This window comes from Monodelphis domestica, chromosome 1 (assembly GCF_027887165.1).
Source record: "Monodelphis domestica isolate mMonDom1 chromosome 1, mMonDom1.pri, whole genome shotgun sequence".
In the NCBI taxonomy this organism is placed as follows: Eukaryota; Metazoa; Chordata; class Mammalia; order Didelphimorphia; family Didelphidae; genus Monodelphis; species Monodelphis domestica.
In genome coordinates, this window is record NC_077227.1 from 389,429,380 (window position 1) to 389,452,432 (window position 23,053).

Here is a 23,053-nt window from a genome sequence, read left to right on the forward strand (position 1 = left end):
TCTCAGGGTAAGTGACCTCAGCAAGACAGTATACGACAAACCCAGAGAACCCAGCTTTTGGGATAAAAATACACTATTTCATAAAAACTGCTGGGAAAATTGGAGGACAGTGTGGGAAAGATTAGGTTTAGATCAACACCTCACACCCTACACCAAGATAAACTCAGAATGGGTGAATGACTTGAACATAAAGAAGGAAACTATAAGAAAATTAGGCGAACACAGAATAGTATACATGTCAGACCTTTGGGAAGGGAAAGATTTCAAAACCAAGCAAGACTTAGAAAGAGTCACAAAATGCAAAATAAATAATTTGGAATACATCAAATTAAAAAGTTTTTATACAAACAAAACCAATGTAACTAAAATCAGAAGGAAAGCAACAAATTGGGAAGCAATCTTAATAAAAACCTCTGACAAAGGTTTAATTACTCAAATTTACAAAGAGCTAAATCAATTGTACAAAAAAATCAAGCCATTCTCCAATTGATAAATGGGCAAGGGACATGAACAGGCAGTTCTCAGCCAAAGAAATCAAAACTATTAATAAGCATATGAAAAAGTGTTCTAAATCTCTTATAATCAGAGAAATGCAAATCAAAACAACTCTGAGGTATCACCTCACACCTAGCAGATTGGCTAACATGACAGCTATGAAAAGTAATGAATGCTGGAGGGGATATGGCAAAGTAAGGACACTAATCCATTGTTGGTGGAGTTGTGAATTGATCCAACCATTCTGGAGGGCAATTTGGAACTATGCCCAAAGGGAGATAAAAGACTGTCTGCCCTTTGATCCAGCCATAGCACTGCTGGGTTTGTATCCCAAAGAGATAATAAGGAAAAAGACTTGTACAAGAATATTCATAGCTGTGCTCTTTGTGGTGGCCAAAAATTGGAAAACGAGGGGATGCCCATCAATTGGGGAATGGCTGAACAAATTGTGGTATATGTTGGTGATGGAATACTATTGTGCTAAAAGGAATAATAAAGTGGAGGAAGTCCATGGAGTCTGGAACAACCTCCAGGAAGTGATGCAGAGCAAAAGAAGCAGAATCAGGAAATCATTATACACAGAGACTGATACACTGTGGTACAATCGAACGTAATGGAATTCTCCATTAGGAACAATTCAATGTCCCTGAACAATCTTCAGGGATCTAAAAAACACTATCCACAAGCAGAGGATAAACTGTGGGAGTAAAAACCGAGGAAAAGCGACTGCTTGACTACAGGGGTTGAGGGAATATGACTGAGGAGAGACTCTAAATGAACACTCTAATGCAAATACCAACAACACAGAAATGGGTTCAAGTCAAGAACACATGTGATACCCAATGGAATCATGCGTCGGCTATGGGAGAAGTGGTGGGAGGGGGTGGGGGAGGAAAAGAAAATGATTTTTGTTTCCAATGAATAATGTTTGGAAATGACCAAATAAAATAATGTTTAAAAAAATAAATAAAAGAAAAAATTAAAATAATAAAATAATAAAATAAAATAAAATAGGAGCTTTCCTCCATTTCAGCTATCAATGAGTTATGAATAGGACACTGATGCTGAAGACTTCTGTTTCTATAGTACTAAAGAGAAAGAACACAAGGATAAGGCTTTGCTATCAATTATTCAGATTTTGCTGTCTAGAAGCTTGTGGCTACTGTGGGTTCTTGTAGGCCATGATGTAAACTGTGAAATGTTCCAGTTCTATTGCTCAGGGATTTTATTATAATCTAGAGAGCAACATCCAGAAAATTTTGACCAGGTAGGTCCAAAAGTGAGGTATAGATTTGAAAAGAGGATGAAATCCTATCTTACAACATGTACCACAATAGGCTGTAAATAGATACATGATCTAGTTATAAAAAGTCATATTGTAAGCTAAATAGAATAAAGGAAGATATCTTTTCACATCTTGACCAAATAGGGATGGTTAGGATCAAAAGACATCATAAAATGGGCAGTTTTAATTGCATAAAATTAAAAGTTTTTGCACATACAGAATCAATGAAGTCAAAAGGGAGAGTTAACTGAGAAAATATTCTTGTAGCAAATCTCTTTAGTCGAGGTATAAGATGCAGAATATTTTGGGAATTGATAAAAAATATCTATTAAAAAAAAGAGTCAGGGAGCAGCTGGGTAGCTTAGTGGATTGAGAGCCAGGCCTAGAGACGGGAGGTCCTGGGTTCAAATCTGACAGACACTTCCTAGCTGTGTGACCCTGGACAAGTCACTTGACCCCCATTGTTTAGCTCTTACCACTCTTCTGCCTTGCAACCAATACACAGTATTGATTCCAAGATTAAAGGTAAGGGTTAAAAAAAAAAAAGAGCCATTCTTCTATGCATAAATAATCAAAGGATAGGAATGAGTAGTTCTCAAAAGAAGAAAGGTAAACCAACAACTATATAAAAGTGTTTGCAAAGAAGTACAGATTAAAACTATTCTGAGGTTTTGCCTCATACTCATTATGTTGGCAAAAATAGTAAAAATAGAAAATTATACAGGCATAATATTGTATTACTTTTTTTTCCCTTTTAAACATTATTTTATTTGGTCATTTTCAAATATTTTTCCTTGGAAACAATGGTCATTTTCTTTTCTTCCCCCCTCCCACTACCCCTCCCATACCCAACGTGCGATTCCACTGGGTATCACATGTGTCCTTGATTCAAACCCATTTCCATGTTGTTGGTATTTGCATTAGGGTGATCATTTAGTCTCTCCTCAATCATGTCCCCTCAACTCCTGTAGTCAAGCAGTTGCTTTTCCATGGTGTTTTTACTCCCACAATTTGTCCTCTGCTTGTGGATAGTGTTTTTTCTCCTAGATTCCTGAAAAATGTTCAGGGACATTGTATTGACACTAATAGAGAAGACTGTACCACAGTGTTTCAGTCTCTGTGTACAATGTTCTCCTGGTTCTGCTCTTTTCACTTTGCATCACTTCCTGGAGGTTGTTCCAGTCTCCATGGAATTCCTCCACTTTATTATTCCTTTTAGCACAATAGTATTCCATCACCAACATATACCACAATTTGTTCAGCCATTCCCCAATTGAAGGGCATCCCCTCATTTTCCAATTTTTGGCCACCACAAAGAGCGCAGCTACGAATATTCTTGTACAAGTCTTTTTCCTTATTATCTCTTTGGGGTACAAACCCAGCAGTGCTATAGCTGGATCAAAGGGCAGACAGCCTTTTATCGCCCTTTAGGCATAGTTCCAGATTGCCCTCCAGAATGGTTGGATCAATTCACAACTCCACCAGCAATGAATTAATGTCCCAACTTTGCCACATCCCCTCCAGCATTCATTACTTGCTGTCATGTTAGCCAACCTGCTAGGTGTGAGGTGATACCTCAGAGTTGTTTTGATTTGCATCTCTCTGATGATAAGAGATTTAGAGCACTTTTTCATGTGCTTATTAATAGTTTTGATTTCTTTATCTGAAAACTGCCTGTTTATGTCCCTTGCCCATTTATCAATTGGAGAATGGCTTGATTTTTTGTATAATATTGTATTACTAATTGACCTGAAAATTGGTCTAACCTGTCTGGTAAGCAATTTGGCAATATACCAAAAAAAGCCATTAAATTGTACATACAACCTTTTGACATGTTTGCTACCATTCACTACTAAGCATAATCCCAAAGAGAATAAAAAAAGGATCTATGTATACAAAAATAATTCAACAGTTAAAAGAAGATGTAAGTCATAGCAAGAGGAAAATATTCAACAAGGTTATGAGATTGAGGATATTCTGACATATATGAAATCTCTTTCAGAAAAATTATTCTAGTATGACCTAGTTTCTAAAAAACAATCTCTTCTATAAGTAATTCATAGTCACTAGAATCACTCCACAAATTAACTTTTTAATAAAATCACTAATCCCAAAATAATCTCTAAAAGAAATACTATATCCACAAAATTAATTTTTAACAATTTAACTATTGTCATAGCTCTAAAACTAAATATTTAAGAAGTGCTATTATTGAAATAAACGTAAATTATTTTTATTCTTAATAAGACTGTGATAGAGTATTTCTATAGAAAAGCCACAGCCAACAGATTGAGAAAAATAAAGATAAATTAGATGACTGATTTAAAGTATTTGTCCAGATTTTTAAGAAAAATAAGACTAATGAACTAAATGAAGGAACTAAAATTTATCTTATAGAAAAATTAGGACTATATATGTTCTCAATGTTAGAATTTTTTATATTATTATCTGTAAAGAAACTAATAATAAAGAGAACATACAGTAAATCAATCATTTGTGTTGGTAATCTAAAATTTGGATAACAAGTCTAAATAAGAGAAAGACTATTACTCTGAAAGAATTCATTTTAATTTTCAGCAAAATAGCAGTAACTGAATTGTAGAACATCCTTTAAAAAGATGTAGACAGAGGCTGAAAAGAAAAACAAAAGCTGTGAGATTCAATAAATGGTTTTCTAAAAGACTGAAGAAATACTATGGCAGCCTGAGACTGTTTTTCAATGTCTCAGGAAAGCAAAGGCTTTTATCCAACAGGAATACTTCAAAGTGACAGCTGAGCATCTTAAAATAGAAGATGTGAAAATTGAAATAGACAGATAAATAAATTCAATTCATCAACTAGCCACATGAACTGTTTTCACACAGAATCTAACTAGTTAGTGACCCATGTGGGTAAATTTCTTCTGGCAGCATGACAGATACTCCTACCAAAATTTTCACAAGAGTAATCCAACAATAGAACAGACTTTTTAACAAAGATTCATGTGTATAGGTAATATGTTATATAGGAGAGTGATCAAATATCAGCTCTACAATCTACTACCTGTGTGACCTTGGACAACTAACTTCACCAATGTGGGTATTAGTTTCCCCATGTGTAAAACAATGAAGTTAAAACAGATGATCCTTAAGGCACAAATCACTCCTAAATCCTATGATCCTACATTTTAAATTAAGGAACTTGGAGAAAAAAACAGTGACTAACCATAACTGGGAAACAAATGTGATCATCTACCATGTGCTGTTATTCCCAGCCTCTTGGGATCTTAGTTCTAGGCTAAAGTTGGCACCCCGTCCTGCCCCAAACCAGACTGCCCAGAGGGAAAATTCAAGCTTTCTGTGAACCCTCACATTACCAGAGAGAGCTGAGGGAGGAAGTGCTTACTTTAGGCTGCTGAACAGAGGCAGAGCATGCAAAAAATATCTTCAGGCACTGAGAAGGGGGTGAACGAGCAGCTCCCAGAGTACCAGCTCTACAAGTCTGCCAAATCTTTGCCAAAGCTGCTCTAGGCCACATCCATCTATGGCTCAAGAGAGGTGGAAAATGAGCTGGCATGTTCTATCTGGCACATGCTGATTCAAAACTCTCTCCCAGGATACCATGATAGTTAAGCAACCATTTTCAGCTAGAAATATATTTCTTTAGGGACAACCAAGCAAGAGAGCCAGGCCCAGAGATGGGAAGTCCTGGATTCAAATTTGAATTCGGATACTTCCTAGAAATATGACTCTGAGGAAGTCACTTAATCCCAACTGTCAAGCCTTTATTGCTCTTCTGCCTTGGAACCAATACTTAGTATCAGTTCTAAGACTGGGGTTAAAAATCTTAATATTTTTTTAATTAAAAAATGTCTTTGTATGCTTTCGGTTTTTTTTTAAACCCTTTCCTTCCATCTTAGAATCAATACTGTGGGGTTCCAAGGCAAAAGCTTGGTAAGGGTCAGACAACGGGAATGAAGTGACTTGCCCAGGATCACACAGCTAGAAAGGAAGTGTCTAAGGCCATATATGAACCCAAGACTTCTGTCTTCCAGACCCAGCTCTCTATCTGCTGAGCCACCTAGCTGTCCCCTATTTATATACTATTAATCAACAAAATTGTTTCTAAAGCAATAAATGTTCAGGAATTAGTATTAAGAGACCCACAATTCCTGGTCCACAAATACCAATCGCTGCCTGGAAAATAAACAAAGGAACAGGAATATCTTCTCAGACAATCAACTCTGTCACCAGCCCAGTCCCCCACAGTCATCAATCAGGAGTTCAACTCATGGAGATGAAACCTAGGAACTACCGCAGCCACAACTACTAAAGACTCAGAAAATCAAGCTCCTACCACCAAACACTTGGTACTATCAAATGATTTAATAGATTTGGTTTTTATGGTATTTATTTATTACTTCACTCTCTATATTTAAGCCATTTACTCATTTTAAATTTATCTTGGTATAGATGTTGATCTAAATCTAATTTTTCCACATACTGTTTTCCAATTTTCCCTGCAGTTTTTGTCAAATAGTGAGTTCTTATCCCAAAAGCTGGGAACGTTGGGCTTATCAAACACTAGCTTACTGAGGTCATTTACCCCTAGTCTATTCCATTGATCCACCCTTCTATCTCTTAGCCAGTACCATATTGTTTTGAAGACCACTGCATTATAATACAGTTTAAGATCTGGTATTGCTAGGCCCCCATCCTTCACATTTTTTACCCTTATTTCCCTTTATATTCTTAATCTTTTGTTCTTCCAGATGAACTTTGTTATAATTTTTCCTAAAAGAATGGGTAAATGACTTAAATATAAAGAAGGAAACTATACATAAATTAGGTGAACACAGAATAGTATATCTGTCAGATCTATGAGAAAGGAAAGAATTTAAGACCAAGCAAAAGATAGAGAATATTACAAAATGTAAAATGAATTATTTTGATCACATTAAATTAAAAAGGTTTTGTACAGGGGGCAGCTAGGTAGCTCAGTGGATTGAGAGCCAGGCCTAGAGATGGGAGGTCTTAGGTTCAAATCTGGCCTCAGACACTTCCCAGTTCTGTGACTCTTGACAAGTCACTTGATCTCCATTGCCTAGCCCTTACCACTCTTCTGCCTTGGAACCAATACACAGTATTGATTCCAAGACGGAAGGTAAGGGTTTAAAAGAAAAATTTTTTTAAATAAAAAGTTTTTGTACAAACAAAACCTATGCAACAACCAAAATTAGAAGAGAAGCAACAAATTCGGGGGAAAAAATCTTTCTAAAAAAAACTCTGGCAAAGGTCTAATTACTCAAGTTTATAAGGAACTAAATGAACTGTACAAAAAAATCAAGCCATTCCCCAATTATAAATGGTCAAGGGACATGAATAGGCAGTTTTCAGCTAAAGAAACCAAAACTATAAATAAGTACATGAAAAAGTGTTCTAAATCTCTTAAAATTAGAGAAATGTAAATCAAAACAACTCTGGGGTACCACCTCACACCTAGCAGGTTGGCTAACATGACAGCAAAGGAAAGTAATAAATGTTGGAGGGGATGTGGCAAAATTGGGACACTAATGTACTGCTGGTAGAGTTGTGAATTGATCTAGCCATTCTGGAAGGCAATTTGGAATTATGCCCAAAGGGTATTAAAAGAATACCTGCCCTTTGATCCAGCCATACTACTGCTAGGTTTGTACCCCAAAGAGATAATAAGGAAAAAGACATGTACAAGAATATTCATAGCTGCACTCTTTGTGGTGGCAAAAAAATTGGAAAATGAGAGGATGCCCTTCAATTGGAGAATGGCTGAACAAATTGTGGTATCTGTTGGTGATGGAATACTAGTGTGCTCAAAGGAATAACAAATTGGAGGAATTTCATGTGAACTGGAACAACCTCCAGGAACTGATGCAGAGTGAAAGGAGCAGAACCAGGAGAACATTATTCATAGAGACTGATACACTTTGGTACAATCAAATGTAATGGACTTCTCTACTCGCAGCAATACAATGATCCAGGACAATTCTGAAGGACTTATGAGAAAGAATGCTATCCAAACCCAGAAAAGGAACTGTGGGAGTTGAAACACACAAGAAAAGCATTTACTTGATCACATGATTTGATGGGGATATGATTAGGGATGTAGACTCTAAACGATCACTCTACTGCAAATATTAATAATATGGAAATAGGTCTTGATCAATGATACATATAAAACCTAAAGGAATTGCTCATTGGCTATGAGTAGAGGGAAGAGAGGAGGGCAGGGAAAGAACATGAGTCATGTAACCATGGAAAAATATTATAAATTAATTAAATAAATTAAAATTTGAAAATAAATAATTGTTTCTAAGAGATTAATTCTTACCTCAGAAATCTAGTGTTTGATAATCCCAAAGATCCCAGCTTTTGGGATAAGAATTCACTATCTGACAAAAACTGCTGGGAAAATTGGAAAACAGTATGAAAAAAATTAGGTTTAGATCATTATCTCACAGCCTATATAAAGATAGAGTCAAAATGGGTATATGATTTAAAGAGTGATATTACAAGTAAATTAGGAGACCATAGAATGATTTACCTGTCAGATCTATGGAGAAGGGAAAAATTTATGACCAAACAAAAAATAGAGAACAATACAAGATATAAAATGAATAGGGTTTTTTAAATTAAAAAGGTTTTGTACAAATAAAACCAATATAACCAAGATTAGAAGGGAAGCAACAAACAGGGGAAAAATTTTTATAACAAATTTCTCTGACAAAAGTCTCATTTCTCAAATATATAAAGAACTAAGTCAAATTTTAAAACCAGAGTCACTCCCCAATTGACAAATGGTCAAAGTATATAAACAAGCAATTTTAGATGTATAAATCAAAACTACCAATAATCATATAAAAAATGATCTATAACCCTGATTAGAGAATTGCAAATTAAAACAATTCTGAGGTACCACTTCATACCTATCAGATTGGCCAATATGACAGTAAAGGAAAGTGACAAATGTTGAAGGAGATATGGCAAAATTGGGACACTAATGCATTGCTGGGGAAATTGTGAACTAATCCAACCATTATGGAGGGTAATTTGGAATTATGCCCAAAGGATTATAAAAAAATGCATACCCTTTGATTCAGGAATATCACTAAATATCCCAAAGAGATTTTTTAAAATGAGAAAGGACTCATTTATACAAAAATATTTATACCTGCTCTCTTTGTGGCAGCAAAAGAATTGAAAACTAAAGAGATGTCCCTCAATTGAGGAATGGCTGAACAAATATAATGGTAATGGAATACTACTGTGCTATAAGTAATGTTGAACAGGATGATTTCAGAAAAGAGCAGGAAAACCCTATATGAACTGTTGCAAAGTGAAATAAGCAGAACCAGGAAAACATTGTACACAGTAACAGCAATACTGTGGAACAATTAAAGGCGACAGACTTTGTTACTAACAGCAATACAATGATTCAGAACAATTCTGAGGGTCTTATGAAAAAAGAATTTTATCTACCTTAAGAATAAGAATGCAGATGGAAGTATATGATTTATCACTTTTACGTATATGTTTTAGGGTTTGGATTTATAAGATTATTCACTTATAAAAATGAATAATATGGAAACATGTTTTGCATGATAATACATGTATAAAACCCAGACTGAATTGTTTGCCAGCTCCGGGGGGAGGGGAGGAAGGAAGACAATTTGGATAGTGTAACTTTGGAAAACTGATGTGGAAATTTGTCATTAGAAATTTTTTTAGAAAGAAAAAGAAGATATTCTTAACCAAATGAAGAATGGAGACAATTACAAAAAATAAAATAGGTAACTTTAATTACATAAAACTAAAAAAATTTTGCCCAGACAATATTAGTGGATTAATTAATTAAAGGAAGAGATCAAATGGGAAAAAAACTTTTGTATCAAATTTCTCTGAAAAATATTCACTAACCATTCAAGAGAAACAATACATACATAGGAGTAGATGTGTATTTATATATACATGTATATATATACATACATATGACTAATATACATTCCTCAACAGAAAAGTACCAAAAGGTTATTAATAGTTTTCCAAAAAAAGAATTGCAAAACATTCATAACTACTGAAAGAATACTCCAAATAACTAATAATAAGAAAAAACTAAACATTGAAAGTTCACACACCAAAACTGGCAGAGGACAAATGATGGGAAATGTTAATGTCAGAGGGATTGTGGGAAAACAGAAAAACTAATGCATTGTTAGTGGAGCTGTGAATTTGTACAACCATCTTGGAAAGCAATTTGGAATTATGCAAATAAAGTGACTAAAATGCCCATAACCTCTGACCCAAATTCCAACATGGAATTTATACCCCAAGGAAGCAACTGATAAGAAAATTCCCCAATACAACAATATAGTTATGGGGGCACTCAGGTAATGGCAAGAAACTGTAAACAAAGATGCCAATCAACTGAGAATAGATAAAATGACAGTATGTGCATGTAATGAAAAACTATTGTGCAAAATGGCATGCCATAACTACACAAAAGAATAGTAAAGACCTACATAAACCCATACAGAGTGAAGTAATAAGCAGAGCCAAGAAAACAATATACACAATAACTACAACATAAAACTACAACACAAAATAAATGGAAAAAACTACACAACAAAAACTCAAAAGTGAAGATAAAATTTTAACTATCAAAGAGGACAAATAAAGATATATGGGGATACCTCCAACACACTCCTTTGGGAAGGTGAAAAAGTACATAGCTGTTATACACTGCATTTCGGGGGGCTTTTCTTAATGTATGGATCAGTTGTGCTGATTTTTTCCCCTCTTTAATAATACTATGTTATGTGGAATGACTGTAGGAGGACAAAGGGGAAAGATACTGAGGATATGATGATTTTATAGAAGACTCATTAAAACTTATTTTTAAAAACAAAGTAAACTACAAGAGTGGAAAGTAGCAAATATTAACTGAACTGAATCCATTACCAGTAGCAATCACTATTAGGTGATTTTCCTTAAATGTTTTCAGGGAAGACTTTTTCAGGAATTTTTTATTAGGTTTCATAAAGGTTTTCAAAACAAACTTTATTTTGGACTTGTGATCATTTGGTAAAGAAACTCCTAGCAATGAAAACTGGTAATTATTCTGCAACTTAGAAAGTCATATAGAGTTGCCCAGAGTGTAAACAATATGTGCCAGGAGAAGGTTTTTTAACTCATATTGTTCTGGCCCTGAATCAAGCCTTCTAGCAACTATACCATAATATGGGGGGTGGAGCAAGTAATATTAAGAAACTACTAGGGGGAAGCTGGGTGGCTCAGTGGATTGAGAACCAGGCCTAGAGATGGGAGGTCCTAGGTTCAAATTTGGCCTCAGACACTTTCTAGCTATGTGACCTTGGGCAAGTTCACCTAACCCCAATTACCTAGCCCTTACCAATCTTCTGCCTTGGAACCACAGTACTGATTCTAAAATGAAAGGTAAGGGTTTAAAAAAAAAAGAAAAAGAAAGAAAGAAACTGATAAAAAGAAAACTTGCACCCAAGGATAAGTAGGCCAATTTATAAATCTTAACTACAAAATATGGAAGCAACTGGAAACATCATCTAATTCAACCACCAATTTATACTACAAGTTAATAAGGGAAATGAGGTTTAGAGAACTTAAGTGATGTATTACAGAAGTAGTAAATCACAGAGACTAGATCAGAAATAGGTCTTCTGATTATAAATCCAGTCACTATAACACATTATCTTTGAGTAGTTAAAGAGTTCTACCTTTCATAATACTAACCTCATCACTATCAGAGATGACAATGAATAAGTTTTCCATCTTCTTTACTTTGAGAATTTCTTCATTTTCCTCCTCCAATCTCTCAGGGTCAGTAGCTTCTGCAACTTTCTTCTTCCTCCGAGGCATTTTTAAGTCTGAAATATGTGAAAAAATTCAATTACTCGAAAACTGTTTTTCCAATTTGATCAATGAAAGGCATACAGTTCTATTCTGCCAAAGTTAAAAATGGTATTAAATTGTTCTAAAATATAAAAAATCTACTATAGCTATTAAAAACCCAAACTATTTTCTAAAGAAATAAAAAAAACTACCTTCCTCATTGTGGCCTAAGTCTAATGGAAGATTTCAAGGTTGCTAAAATGACATATTTTGGTTCAAAAAAGGTTACACTTCTCTCAAATATATGGGATTTCTTAGAATTCCTAGGATCACAAAATTTTAAAGATGGTTTAGGTAACCAAAATCTTTCATTCTACAAAAGAAAAAACTAAGGATCAGAGAGGGGAAGTGCCTGACTCTAGGTCACAAGTTATTTAGTAGAATTGGGATTTAAATTTTTCTATGAGGTTATTTTGTTTGAGTTGGGTGAGAAAGGCAATAGAGACTATTCTAATAATATATACTGCTATCACCTATATAGATATTCCTCAAAACTTTAAATCCTGTGTAACCAGTGATTTTCTATTTGTCCAAAGTGCCCCAACCACTGACACAATCCACATATTAATTTTAGTGTTCAATTATGATGTATGCTCCACTGTGTCAGTCTACTTTCAGATAAAAAAAAAATCAACCTTCCTCACCAATTATACAAAGATGTACAATTATACACATTTGAATGATTTCAAATATTAAAGAATTCCTCCATATTAATTTTATGATTCTAGTCACCAATGCAGAAGAAAAATACCCATCTCTCACAAATATAAAGATGTATTGAAAGGAAAAAAGATCCCAAGCAATAAAGCTGCCTATTTTAGATGTTCTAGCTATCTAGAGATATCCTTATTAGTCTCACTTAATAAACATTTTAATGACATTAATTGGAAGTTAAGATAGATGAGTAGTAGGAATAATTATAATTCAGCTCTACCATCAGAGTTAGCTCAACTTCCATATGCAATTCCTAATAATCAGAACTGTCCAAAGAAGGAATAAGGTACATGGGGAGACTGAGTTCCCCCTCACTGGAAGTTTTTAAGTACAAGCTCAATTATGACTTATCAGTTCTTTGTATCTTAGGTAAGATGGACTAGTTAGTTCCAAAGTTTCTCCAAGTTTACTTGATTTTAGGGGCACTGTTCTAGGATCAACAAAGCAAAAGAACATTGATTTATAGTTATTTGTAGATGTCATCTTGCCTAGGGGTATCAAACTCAAATAGAAACTGGGCCACCAAAGCATAAGGATTACTGTGGGTTGCATAATAACTTAGAAAACCACATATTATCTATGTTTTATTATCTTTTTACTTAATTTGTTGATTATTTCTTAATTACATTTTAATCTAATTCAAGCTCACTGGAGTGTATTTGTAGATATTTCAGAGTATCTAAGACCTCCAATCTAGTCCAACTCTCCCATTTTAAATTTGCTTTTTTTTGGTCATGCAAATAAAATTCCCACTTTGTAACATTTTTTGTATTATAGGTCAGTATATGTTATAACAAATATTGGTTGATTGTTTGGTAAGTCCTTAACCCAAAGAGTAACAACTCTGTCAGCCAGTATAGATTTACCAGGCTAGAAGTCATGCCTTAAAGGAATGTAAATAAATAAAAACCTTCCTCCTTAACTTCCAGCCACCTGCATACTCAAAGGAGGGTTAAAATGTTTCACACTAGATAAGGGATCAATATAAGTAATATCAATGGCTAACTAGCCCAGTATAAATCTCTTAAATTTACTGTTACATGATGATTTCCAGTTTCATCACCAATTTGAAAAACAGAGAGGTATAATTCAGATCCAGATTAATCAGGAAAGCAAGTCAGAAATGTAGTTCATTCCTTATTTATTTTAAGTGATACCCTTCACATTGGATATCAACTGCTTGATAAAATGCCAACTTATTTATAGCTACATGATCTAGGGTTAAAGAATAAATTACCACTAGGTGTAGAAAAGATGCTAGCAGATACTTTTTTAAAATAAGAAGTCAGGAACAAAATGGCTTTGAGTAAATATAGACCATATAGGTGACCCCTGTAATGAAAAATTCACTACTTACAGGTAAGATTTTTTTGTTGGTGACCTTGAAAATCCCCAATTGGTATTATTTGTCATTTTCTCTATACCCATCCATCAAAAGAATAGTTACTAACAAGATAATTCAAAATCTTGACATTCTAGATCTGTCAAAGCTTCTGTTGATAGCCAAAGGAGGAATAGGGACCTAAAAAATTAAATTCCACTAAGCAAGTTGGTTATGGCTACAAGTTCTTGGTTTAAAATGAACCAATTCTGAAACAACTGATATTTGACTCCTAACCATTGCTTTAGTACCTTTAACCCAGGTGAATCAATGACCATTTATTACACATCAACTATATATTTGGCCCTCGGAGAAAAACAAAGACAATTAAAATGGAGTCACTGAACTGTGAGGGAGAAGATTACTACACATACAAATTTTCAGTACTACAAAGTAAGTATGGTACAAGGTGGAACAGAAAAGAATAAGAACATAAAGGAAGTATTAATATGCATCTAGATACAGTAATAGAACACAGGGCCTGGACTCAGGAAAAACTAACTTCTGATCTGCCCTAAGGCACTAAACTAGCTGTGTGATTCTGGGTAAGTCATTTAGTTACGTTTTACCTCAGTTTTCCACATCTATAAAATGGAGATAGTAACAGCACCTACGTTCCAAGGTTATTGGGAGGCTTAAATGAGATATTTGCAAAACACTTAGCACAAAGTTGGCTTTATATAAATGTTAGCTATTATTATTAAAGTGCCATTCAAGGATCTAAGCAAAGACCAAACAGAATGAAAAAACAGGGGGTAGTTCAATGCAATTAATGCTTATTAAACACCTAAGAAGAAGGCACTGTATTTGGCAGGTACAGATGCAAAGATTAAAAAAAAACAACAATAACCAAAAACAAAAAACAGTCCTTGCCCCTAAAGAACTTACATGATATTGAAAAGCAACTTGGGTAGAGAAAGAATGGGAAAGGCTTTGAGGAGATCATAATTGAGTTCAGCCTTAAAGAAAAGTCAAAGAGGGAAAGATGAAAGAAATTCAAGTGAAAAAGCACATATTAAGTACCTACTAAAACAGGAAACTGTGCTAAGTCATGAGGACAACCTGTCCAAGGCACTGAGATAGGTGGAATGTCATGTTTTTTGGGGAACTGATAAAAAGCTTGTTTGGTTGGAACATAAAGTACAAGAAAAGAAGTACAATAAACTGGCAAAGATAGGTAAGTTAGCAATTAACTAAATGGAGGAAGGGAGAAAGAAATGAATGTAACAGTGGTACCCTCAATACAAATAGGTTAAATTGGAAAGCTAAATAAGTTGTAAGGGAAAAGATAATAAATTCTATTTTAAGTTATGAGTATAAGATATTTATGGGAATATGTCCAACAGATGATGACGAAGAAGTACTAGAGATTAACTCATGAGATGAGGACTGGAGCTATGTCAGGAAATTATTAGCTGAAAGACAGTAAACTGAACACATAAGAAGTGAGACCTCTGGGCAGCTGGGTAGCTCAGTGGATTGAGAGCCAGGCTCAGAGACAGGAGGTCTTAGGTTCAAATCTGGCCTCAGACACTTCCCAGCTGTGTGTGACCCTGGGCAAGTCACTTGACCCCCATTGCCCAGCCCTTACCACTCTTCTGTCTTGGAACCAATATACACTATTGATTCCAAGACAGAAGGTATGGGTTTTAAAAAAAAAAAAAGAAGTGAGATCTCTAAGAGAAAGTGTAAAGAAAGAAAACAAACCAACACAGAAACCCAAAGCATACAAAACTCTGCAAAAGGAATGGGACACAAATAATGAACTGGTAAATGAGAACAAAAAAGCATAATCAAACACGGGAGAACAAGAAATTGAACCTGGAAGAGAAAGTATTCAGAGTATCCAGAAAGAGAAAGTGGTAAATGGGTATTAAAAGTTGCCAAGAAATCAAAAAGGATAAGGGCGGCAGAAAGATCAATAAATCTTAGTAATTACAAATTTACTGGTATCACTAATAAGAGAAAAACAAATAAAAACAACTCTAAGGCTTAACTTTATATCCAGCAACTTGAAAGGAATAATTAAAAAATGGAAATAGTACTGGAGGGGCAGCTGAAAGATAGACACATTGTTGGTGGACCTATGAATTGGTACTCTGATTCTGAAAAGGAACTTGGAATTATGCAAATAAAGTGAATACAACATAAAATGTTCATGAAATTGCACTGCTAGAAATATACCCCCAAAATGAGACAAAAAGAAAAGTGGAGGGGAAAGGAAGAAAATAAACATTCATAAAGCACCTACTATGTGCCGAGCACTGTGCTAAGTGATTTTTTACAAATATCTAACTTGATCCTCACAACAACCCTCCAAGATCATCCAGATCATCATCATCATCATCATCATCATCATCATCATCATCATCATCATCATCATCATCATCCCCATTTTGCAGCTAAGAACTGAAGCAAATAAGAGAAAGAGATTTTCCTAGGGTCATATAACTATTGTGTCTGAAATCAAGTTTTCATGATTCTATCCACTGTACCACCCATATACACCAAAAACAGAGTAGCATTTTTTGTGGTGACAAAGAATTGAAAGTAGCTACCCATCAACTGGTAAGTGGCAAAACTGAGGAATATAAATAGTGGAATTTTACTGTGCTGATGAACATTATGAATACAGAGCACAGAAAGGCTTATATGAATTCATGAAAACAATACAATGACTACAACATCAGCCAACATTTACATCCTTGAGGTTTGTCAAATATTTAACAATGGATACTCATATTCCTGTGAGGTACTCGAAATTACTTTCTCATTTTCAAGATAAGTAATCTCAGGTTCAGAGGCTATGACAATAAGGGCTTAAAGGTAGATTTGAACTCGAGATTTTATTGTGTGACTCTTGACTCAAGTCTTCCCAACTACAAGTTCAGCACTAAATCCACTATGCCATCTAATGGAAAGAACAAAAGGGGTCAAAACAGAATGCTACAAAATTATATTGACCGTGGAGTATTGAGGTGGCTCAGTGGATTGAGTCAGGCCTAGGCCTGACTCAATCCATTTTCAAGTATTTCCTAGCTATGACCATGGGTAAGTCATTAACCCATAATTATTTAGCCCTTACCAATCTTCTTCCTTGGAACCAATATACAGTATCAATTCTAAGACAGAAAATAAGGATTAAAAAAAGAAAAAGGAAATTATTGCTCACCATACAAAAAGTTGACTGGTAGAGTAAGAAGTTTGCCTACAAAGAATTCAGAAATAAGCATGAAGCCTTTTTGCCTGTGTAGGCATATTCTTTTCTTTTAAAAATCCTTATCTTCTGTCTTAGATCAATACTGTGTTTTGGTTCCAAGGTAGAACTGTAAGGATAGACAATGAAAGTTAAGTGACTTGTTCAAGGTCACAGCTAGGAAAGGCCTAAGGCTACATTTGAACTCAGCACCTCCCATCGCCAGGCCTGGCTCTGAATCCATTGGGCCACCTACTTGCCTCCATGGAATGAGTTTTGAGTGAAAGATAATTTTATTTTGAATATGTTGAGTTTGAGATGCCTATAATATATCCAATTCAAAACATCAAATCAGTGTCTTAGGACTGGAACTAAGAGATACTATAGCTAAATAGATTTCTCTGGAAGCCATCTAAGTAGAGATTATAATTTAACTCATGGGCATTTATAAGATTACCAAGAGATCATAGAGAAAAAGAGCAGAATGCCCAAAGGTTTTTGAGAGGACATCAATGTATATATTTAAGACCCCAAATGATTAATGGGACTGAGAAAGAGTGAGAACCAAGTAATGAACTCTGTGAGAAAAGAAAAATGACTATTAGATGTTAGATGACTTTACTCAAGGATGTAGATGAAGTCAGTTAGTCAATAAACATTTATTAGAAACCTATTACATCCCAGGCACTGTGCTAAGTCATGTGACAAAAAATGATGAACCTAAAAAGGACAGGTTCCTGAGTGAAGATAGCAGAATGAAGCTCTGGAAGTGACACCAAGTGAGAAGTAGGCAGTTCTCAATTTACATAAGTGGAAAAATTGGGGGAGGGGGGGTTGTGCCAGTGAAGGGAGGTGGCCTAGGGGCAGTCTACAGTTCAAGGGTATATGGATGCCAGGGACAAAGAAGCAATGAGGAGAGAGGGGAGCAAAAACATGGGGGCCAGATACAGACATAGATTGGAAAGGACCAGGATAAGAGGGCTGTAAACAGACATTTGCTACTCAAGCACAGACAGACAAGACAAACTCTGTATGCACCAGGAGAACAGACAAAAGTTTCCTTTCTGCACCAGAAGTCTCAAGTCAAGCCCCACCCCTCCAATCTGATGGCTGTGATTCCATTCTTGTGCTTTCACCTGAAGAGTTTGTTGGTGGGAGTCCTTTTTTTGGGGAGGGGAGGCAGCCATGGAGCACCAACCCAAGAGGCAGAAGTGAGAAGAGAAAGAAAAAAAAAAACAGTACTGCATAATAAAATTTAACATGAGCAGCTAAGTGACACAATAGAGTGTGTCAGACCTGGAGCCAGGAAGACCCCAGTTCAAATCTGACCTCAAAAACTTGCTGGCTATCCTAGGCAAATTGATTAATCCTGTTTGCCTTGGTTTCCTTGTCTGTCAAATGAACTAGAAAAAAGAAATGGCAAACAACTCCAGTCTCTGTCAAAAAAATTCCAAATTGGATCAAGAAAGAATCAGGCACAACTGAACAACAACAAAGTTAATGTAGCTGTTTTTCTAGAAAAAAAATTTCTTTTATAATTCTTCATGTAAAGTCAAATTTGCATAATGTGAATTTAAGAGAACTATCTGAATACTTAGTCCTCCTCCTTGTCCATTAAGAGATAAGGAAGGGGTCCCACACAGCATCTTCGATCCTACTTCTTGCATACTGATTTGGAAAACCACAAATTAACATCATCTATGTTAGATCATATTTTTATTTTTTGAAAATTAATTTGTTAAACATTTCCCAAATGCATGAAGGTGTTTTGCATGGTCTAGGAGTTTCCAGGAATACAAAAAAAAATAGAAGAATGTGAGAAGACATCCAAATAAAAGTTAGCTAACAAATGAAAGGAATCTGTAAAGGCCAAAATGGAAAGAGAGAATAAGAAAAAGGGGAAGGATGTAGCTGACAGTAAAGAGTGAAAAGGAAAAAAAGATTTTCCCCTCAGCAATTCAAAATCACAAGGACTTAGGTTTACAAAGCCCTATGGTTCCATTTTCTCAGAGAGTTGAATGAAGCCAAGCATTCTAGCTCTTTCCCCTCATCTCAACATAACAGAGAGCCTCACCCCAAAGAAAGTGAAGTTCATTACAAGAAAATGTCAGCATTACAGGTCCTGGTTAGTTCTGGCCATTAGAGGTACTGCTTTTCTAAGGTTTGGTAAAACAAGGCAGAATAGGCAGTGGGAAGCAGTGGGAGGCCTCCAAATCCAGTTCCAGCCACCAGAAACTAGTAATGGTACTAAAAGGAATAAGTGAGGGGCAGTTGGGCTTAGTCGATTGAGAACCAGGCCTAGAGACAGGAGGTCCTAGGTTCAAATCTGGCCTCAGACACTTCCTAGCTATGTGATCCTGGGCAAATCACTTAACCCCCATTGCCTAGCTCTTACTCCTCTTCTGCCTTAGAACCAATACACAGTATTGATTCTAAGATGGAAGGGTTTAAAAAAAAAAAGGACTAAGTGCTTAGAGAGAGGGCAAGAAGGGACTAAGGGGTCAGCAGTTCTACTTGAAAGTTCCATAATTATGGAAATTGATAGCAGGCACAAAATGAGTTCCTCTTCCACCCTCCTATGATGGCATTAATGGGAAGATAGGGATGGAGCATTTTCTCAAGACAATTTGGTGACAGACTGTGCCTTTACACATGACTGCCTTATATGACAATAAGTTCCAAGGTAAGGAAGGCCAAGTCCATAAAAGGGGTCTAGCTTGGAGCATTAACTTTTAACACTTAAGTGATGACACCCCTACTGTCTCCCTGGCTCCTTCCAGAGGCTCTCATATAGAGATATGACACACATACATATGAAGGTAGCTTATGTACCCCAATCACCTACTCAAGTTTGGAGAGTTTAGGGCTAGAGTTCCATTGTAGTTTCCATTTGCAACTACAAGGAACTACCCAAATCTTCATCAATGCCTTTTGAGTGGAGCAGGAAGTAATTTCCACTGGCTCCGAAAATTACTTGACCTAGCCAGTACCAGAACACTGACTTTTGAGTTAAAGGACTTATATTTGAACACTAGCTCTGTTTACTTACCTGGGTGGTTTGGACAAGTAACTTCACCACTCTCAACTCGTTTCCTATTCTTAAAAAAAAAATGAAAATTAAATTAATCTTTAAAGTCTCTTCCAGTTCTAAATCTTATTATTCTTTGAAAGGAAAAATTAACTTATACTCAATAAACATTTATTAAGCACCTTCTATATGCACTGTGTAAAACACTGGGGCAAAACCTCTGTCATTTTCTAGAGTTCACTTTACCTCATCCACAAAGGTGCTGAGTTTACCTGGGGAGATAAGGGACAGAAGATCTCATCAAAGGAAACAGTAACAACAACAACAACAACAACAACAACAACAACAACACAAAAAAACTACAGGCAATAGGATACCCGAGTCTCCAACTTATTTCATTTAATCACACCTAAAACAGGTCACTGCTACCACAAAAGCTATGCATCTAATGTACAGAGTAATCCTAAAAGGCAAGAAAGTAATAGCTCTGCAAAAAGAAAAGGAGGTAGAGGACTGCAGATAGGATGGAAGGGAAGATAGGAAGAATAAAAGGGCACAAGGTACAACAAGAAGAAGCAGTGCTAGAAGTTAAGGTATGACCCATCTTTGGAGAAGACAAAACAAATGGAAAAGAGATGTGGTGTAATAATGCCCTAAAAAGTTTCAGAAGAACACTTTCTGTAAGAAGAGAGATTTTTAAAAGAATATGTCTTCTCAAACACAAACCAACCTAGAGAGGAGAATTTAGAAATGGGGAAGGGGGTCCTGGAGATAAGCAAGTTCACAGAATCATGGATGAAAGCTGGAAAAAGCTCACAAATCATACCATCCACCCCTCTCATTTTCCTTTTGAGGAAACTAAGGATACAGAGGTTAAGTGACTTACCCAAGTCACAGAGGTAATGAATGGCAGAGGCAGAATTCAAACCCAGGTATTCTTCTGACTCTAAAATAGACATCCCTTACATTGTATCAGGTATTAAAGAATGAGTAATGAAAATGGGGGGAATGTGGAGGGAGTACGTTATGAGATAAGGAGAGGAGTAATGAGTGGGGGGGGTGAAAAACTGGGGGAGGGGTATAGAGTACAGAGAAGAGACTAGAGGGGCGGAGGCAATAGGGGTGGAGGATACAGCATCCAAGGGAGAATAAAACGAGTGGATGGGGAAAGAAAGGTGAGGGAAGCAGTAGGAGGGGAAGGGGCGAGGACCGGCAGTTAGGCTGTGCTGCTGAGGAGCCCCAGACTTGGGGAGTTCATCCCAGGGATCGAAGGAGCAGCGGTGGGCGGCCCTAGAGAAGAGGAGAAGTGGGGCAGCTGCTACTCACCGGCCTAAGCCTGAAGCGACCCCTGGCCTTGAAGGTATGACCTGAGCAGGGCTGGGGCTTCAACGGCCCTGGCACTGCGGGGAGTCACGAAACGGGTAGGGAAGAACGGCCAGAGGAGGACGGAACTGCGCCGCCCCCAGGGACAGTGAAATCCAGGAGGACGGACCCAGGCGGAATTCCAGGGCGCAGGCGCAGAAGGCGCGGACTAAACCAACTCTATAATGGAAGAGGGGAGTCCGTGGAAGACACCATCTCAAAAGTCGGCAGAAAAGGGAAGACCCTGTCTGAAGCAGGGCTGAATTCATTAAAACACGGTGTCTGCTTTCAAGAAACTGACAATCTATGTGGAAAATTAAAATTTCTGGACAAAGCTGTACACTACAAGTCAAAATGTGATAAAATACACAAGAGGTAATCCTCTCTGTAACCTAGGTACACTCTGGTATCTCCTCTCCCCACTAGATTACAGGTGGCAGAGAAACCCAAGTTCTCACGTTTACATGCCTATCACAGAGACACAGAGCATCCAGTGGGTTACAAATGCTCAACAAATGCGGTATACAAATGTAATGAGATATGCTGGTGCTGTAAGAAATGATGCTTAGGGTGAATAAAGAGAAGGGAAAGATCTATATGAATTGATGCAGAATGAAATAAACAGAGACAAGAAAACACAATGTAACTGGGGAAAAAATGCCACACCAAAAACATTACAGCTGAATGTAACACAATTACAAAGATTTCTGGATTCAAATGAAGAAATATGTGAAGATATCCGTAATCTACCCCTTTATGGAACTATTGCACATATCTAAAGACTTTTTTAATGTATTAATCATCTATGCATATTTCTTCCTCTCAAAAAATGCTATTTGTTACATCGGATAGTCTATGGAAAGGATATTTGGGATGTCTTCAATGACATAAGAAAGACAGCAATAAAAAAAAAACTTTTTTTTTTTAAGTTTAACAGAAGGGCAGGGATTCCACTATTTTAGGTCCTCGTGTGTCCTTACCTAACTAGTCTCTCAGTTTCCCGTCTCTTCCTTCCCCCTTTCACATTGCTGACCAACTAATCTTGCCAACACACTCCCCATTCCCTATCATATAAAGCATTCATTCATTAATTCAACCACTATTTATTAAACACCTACTATGGGAAGCACCATATTACAATGGAAAACTCAATGGATTTGGAGCCAAAAGATCAGGGTTCAAATTCCAACTGATATTTACTAGCAGTGGAACCTTGAATAAGTCACATAACCTCTGTGTGATTCAGGATTCTCCTTTGTAAAATGAAGGAGCTGAATTACATGACTTCTTCAGGTCCCTCTCAGCTCTAAATCTATGGTCAGTTCTATGAGAGTCTTGAGATTGGGGGAGAAATAACATATGTAAATATAAAAGAGACTGGGCCAAGATTAAGGATTTCATTAATCCTGGAATTCTCACATAGAGAAAAGTCCCTCTACTGGTGCAGGATTGTACCTCCTCAGCAATTTATAATCTAACAATATTGTCCATGCACTTAGAAGTGAAGGGACTTATCAAGAGTCACCAGGCCAATAAACATGACACTTGCCCCCAAGTCTTTCTGGTTTTTTATTTCTTTCAAATTCTTCTCTCCAGCTCTTCTATCCTCTACTGTATGCCACTGCATCAAAATACATACAATACACTAACAACC

At 36.3% G+C, this 23,053-nt stretch overlaps 1 protein-coding gene across 14 annotated transcripts in view; it reads right to left on the reverse strand.

Annotated features, from left to right (window-relative positions):
• Window positions 1-23,053, reverse strand: part of UIMC1 (ubiquitin interaction motif containing 1) — a 193,473-nt gene that overhangs the window by 129,916 nt on the left and 40,504 nt on the right. For 5 of the 14 annotated variants that reach the window (XM_056811650.1, XM_056811651.1, XM_056811653.1 and 2 more), the window contains 3 exons: window positions 20,220-20,309; window positions 20,059-20,107; window positions 11,560-11,693 (listed from right to left, as the gene is read on the reverse strand). In XM_056811650.1, the coding sequence (XP_056667628.1) occupies window positions 11,560-11,685 (126 nt within the window). In that variant the 5' untranslated portion in view covers window positions 11,686-11,693; window positions 20,059-20,107; window positions 20,220-20,309. Of the gene's footprint in view, window positions 1-11,559; window positions 11,697-16,985; window positions 17,136-20,058; window positions 20,108-20,219; window positions 20,310-21,363; window positions 21,554-23,053 lie in introns of those variants that run through there. The other 9 variants (XM_056811654.1, XM_007474131.3, XM_016423023.2 and 6 more) reach the window with 9 other exon arrangements.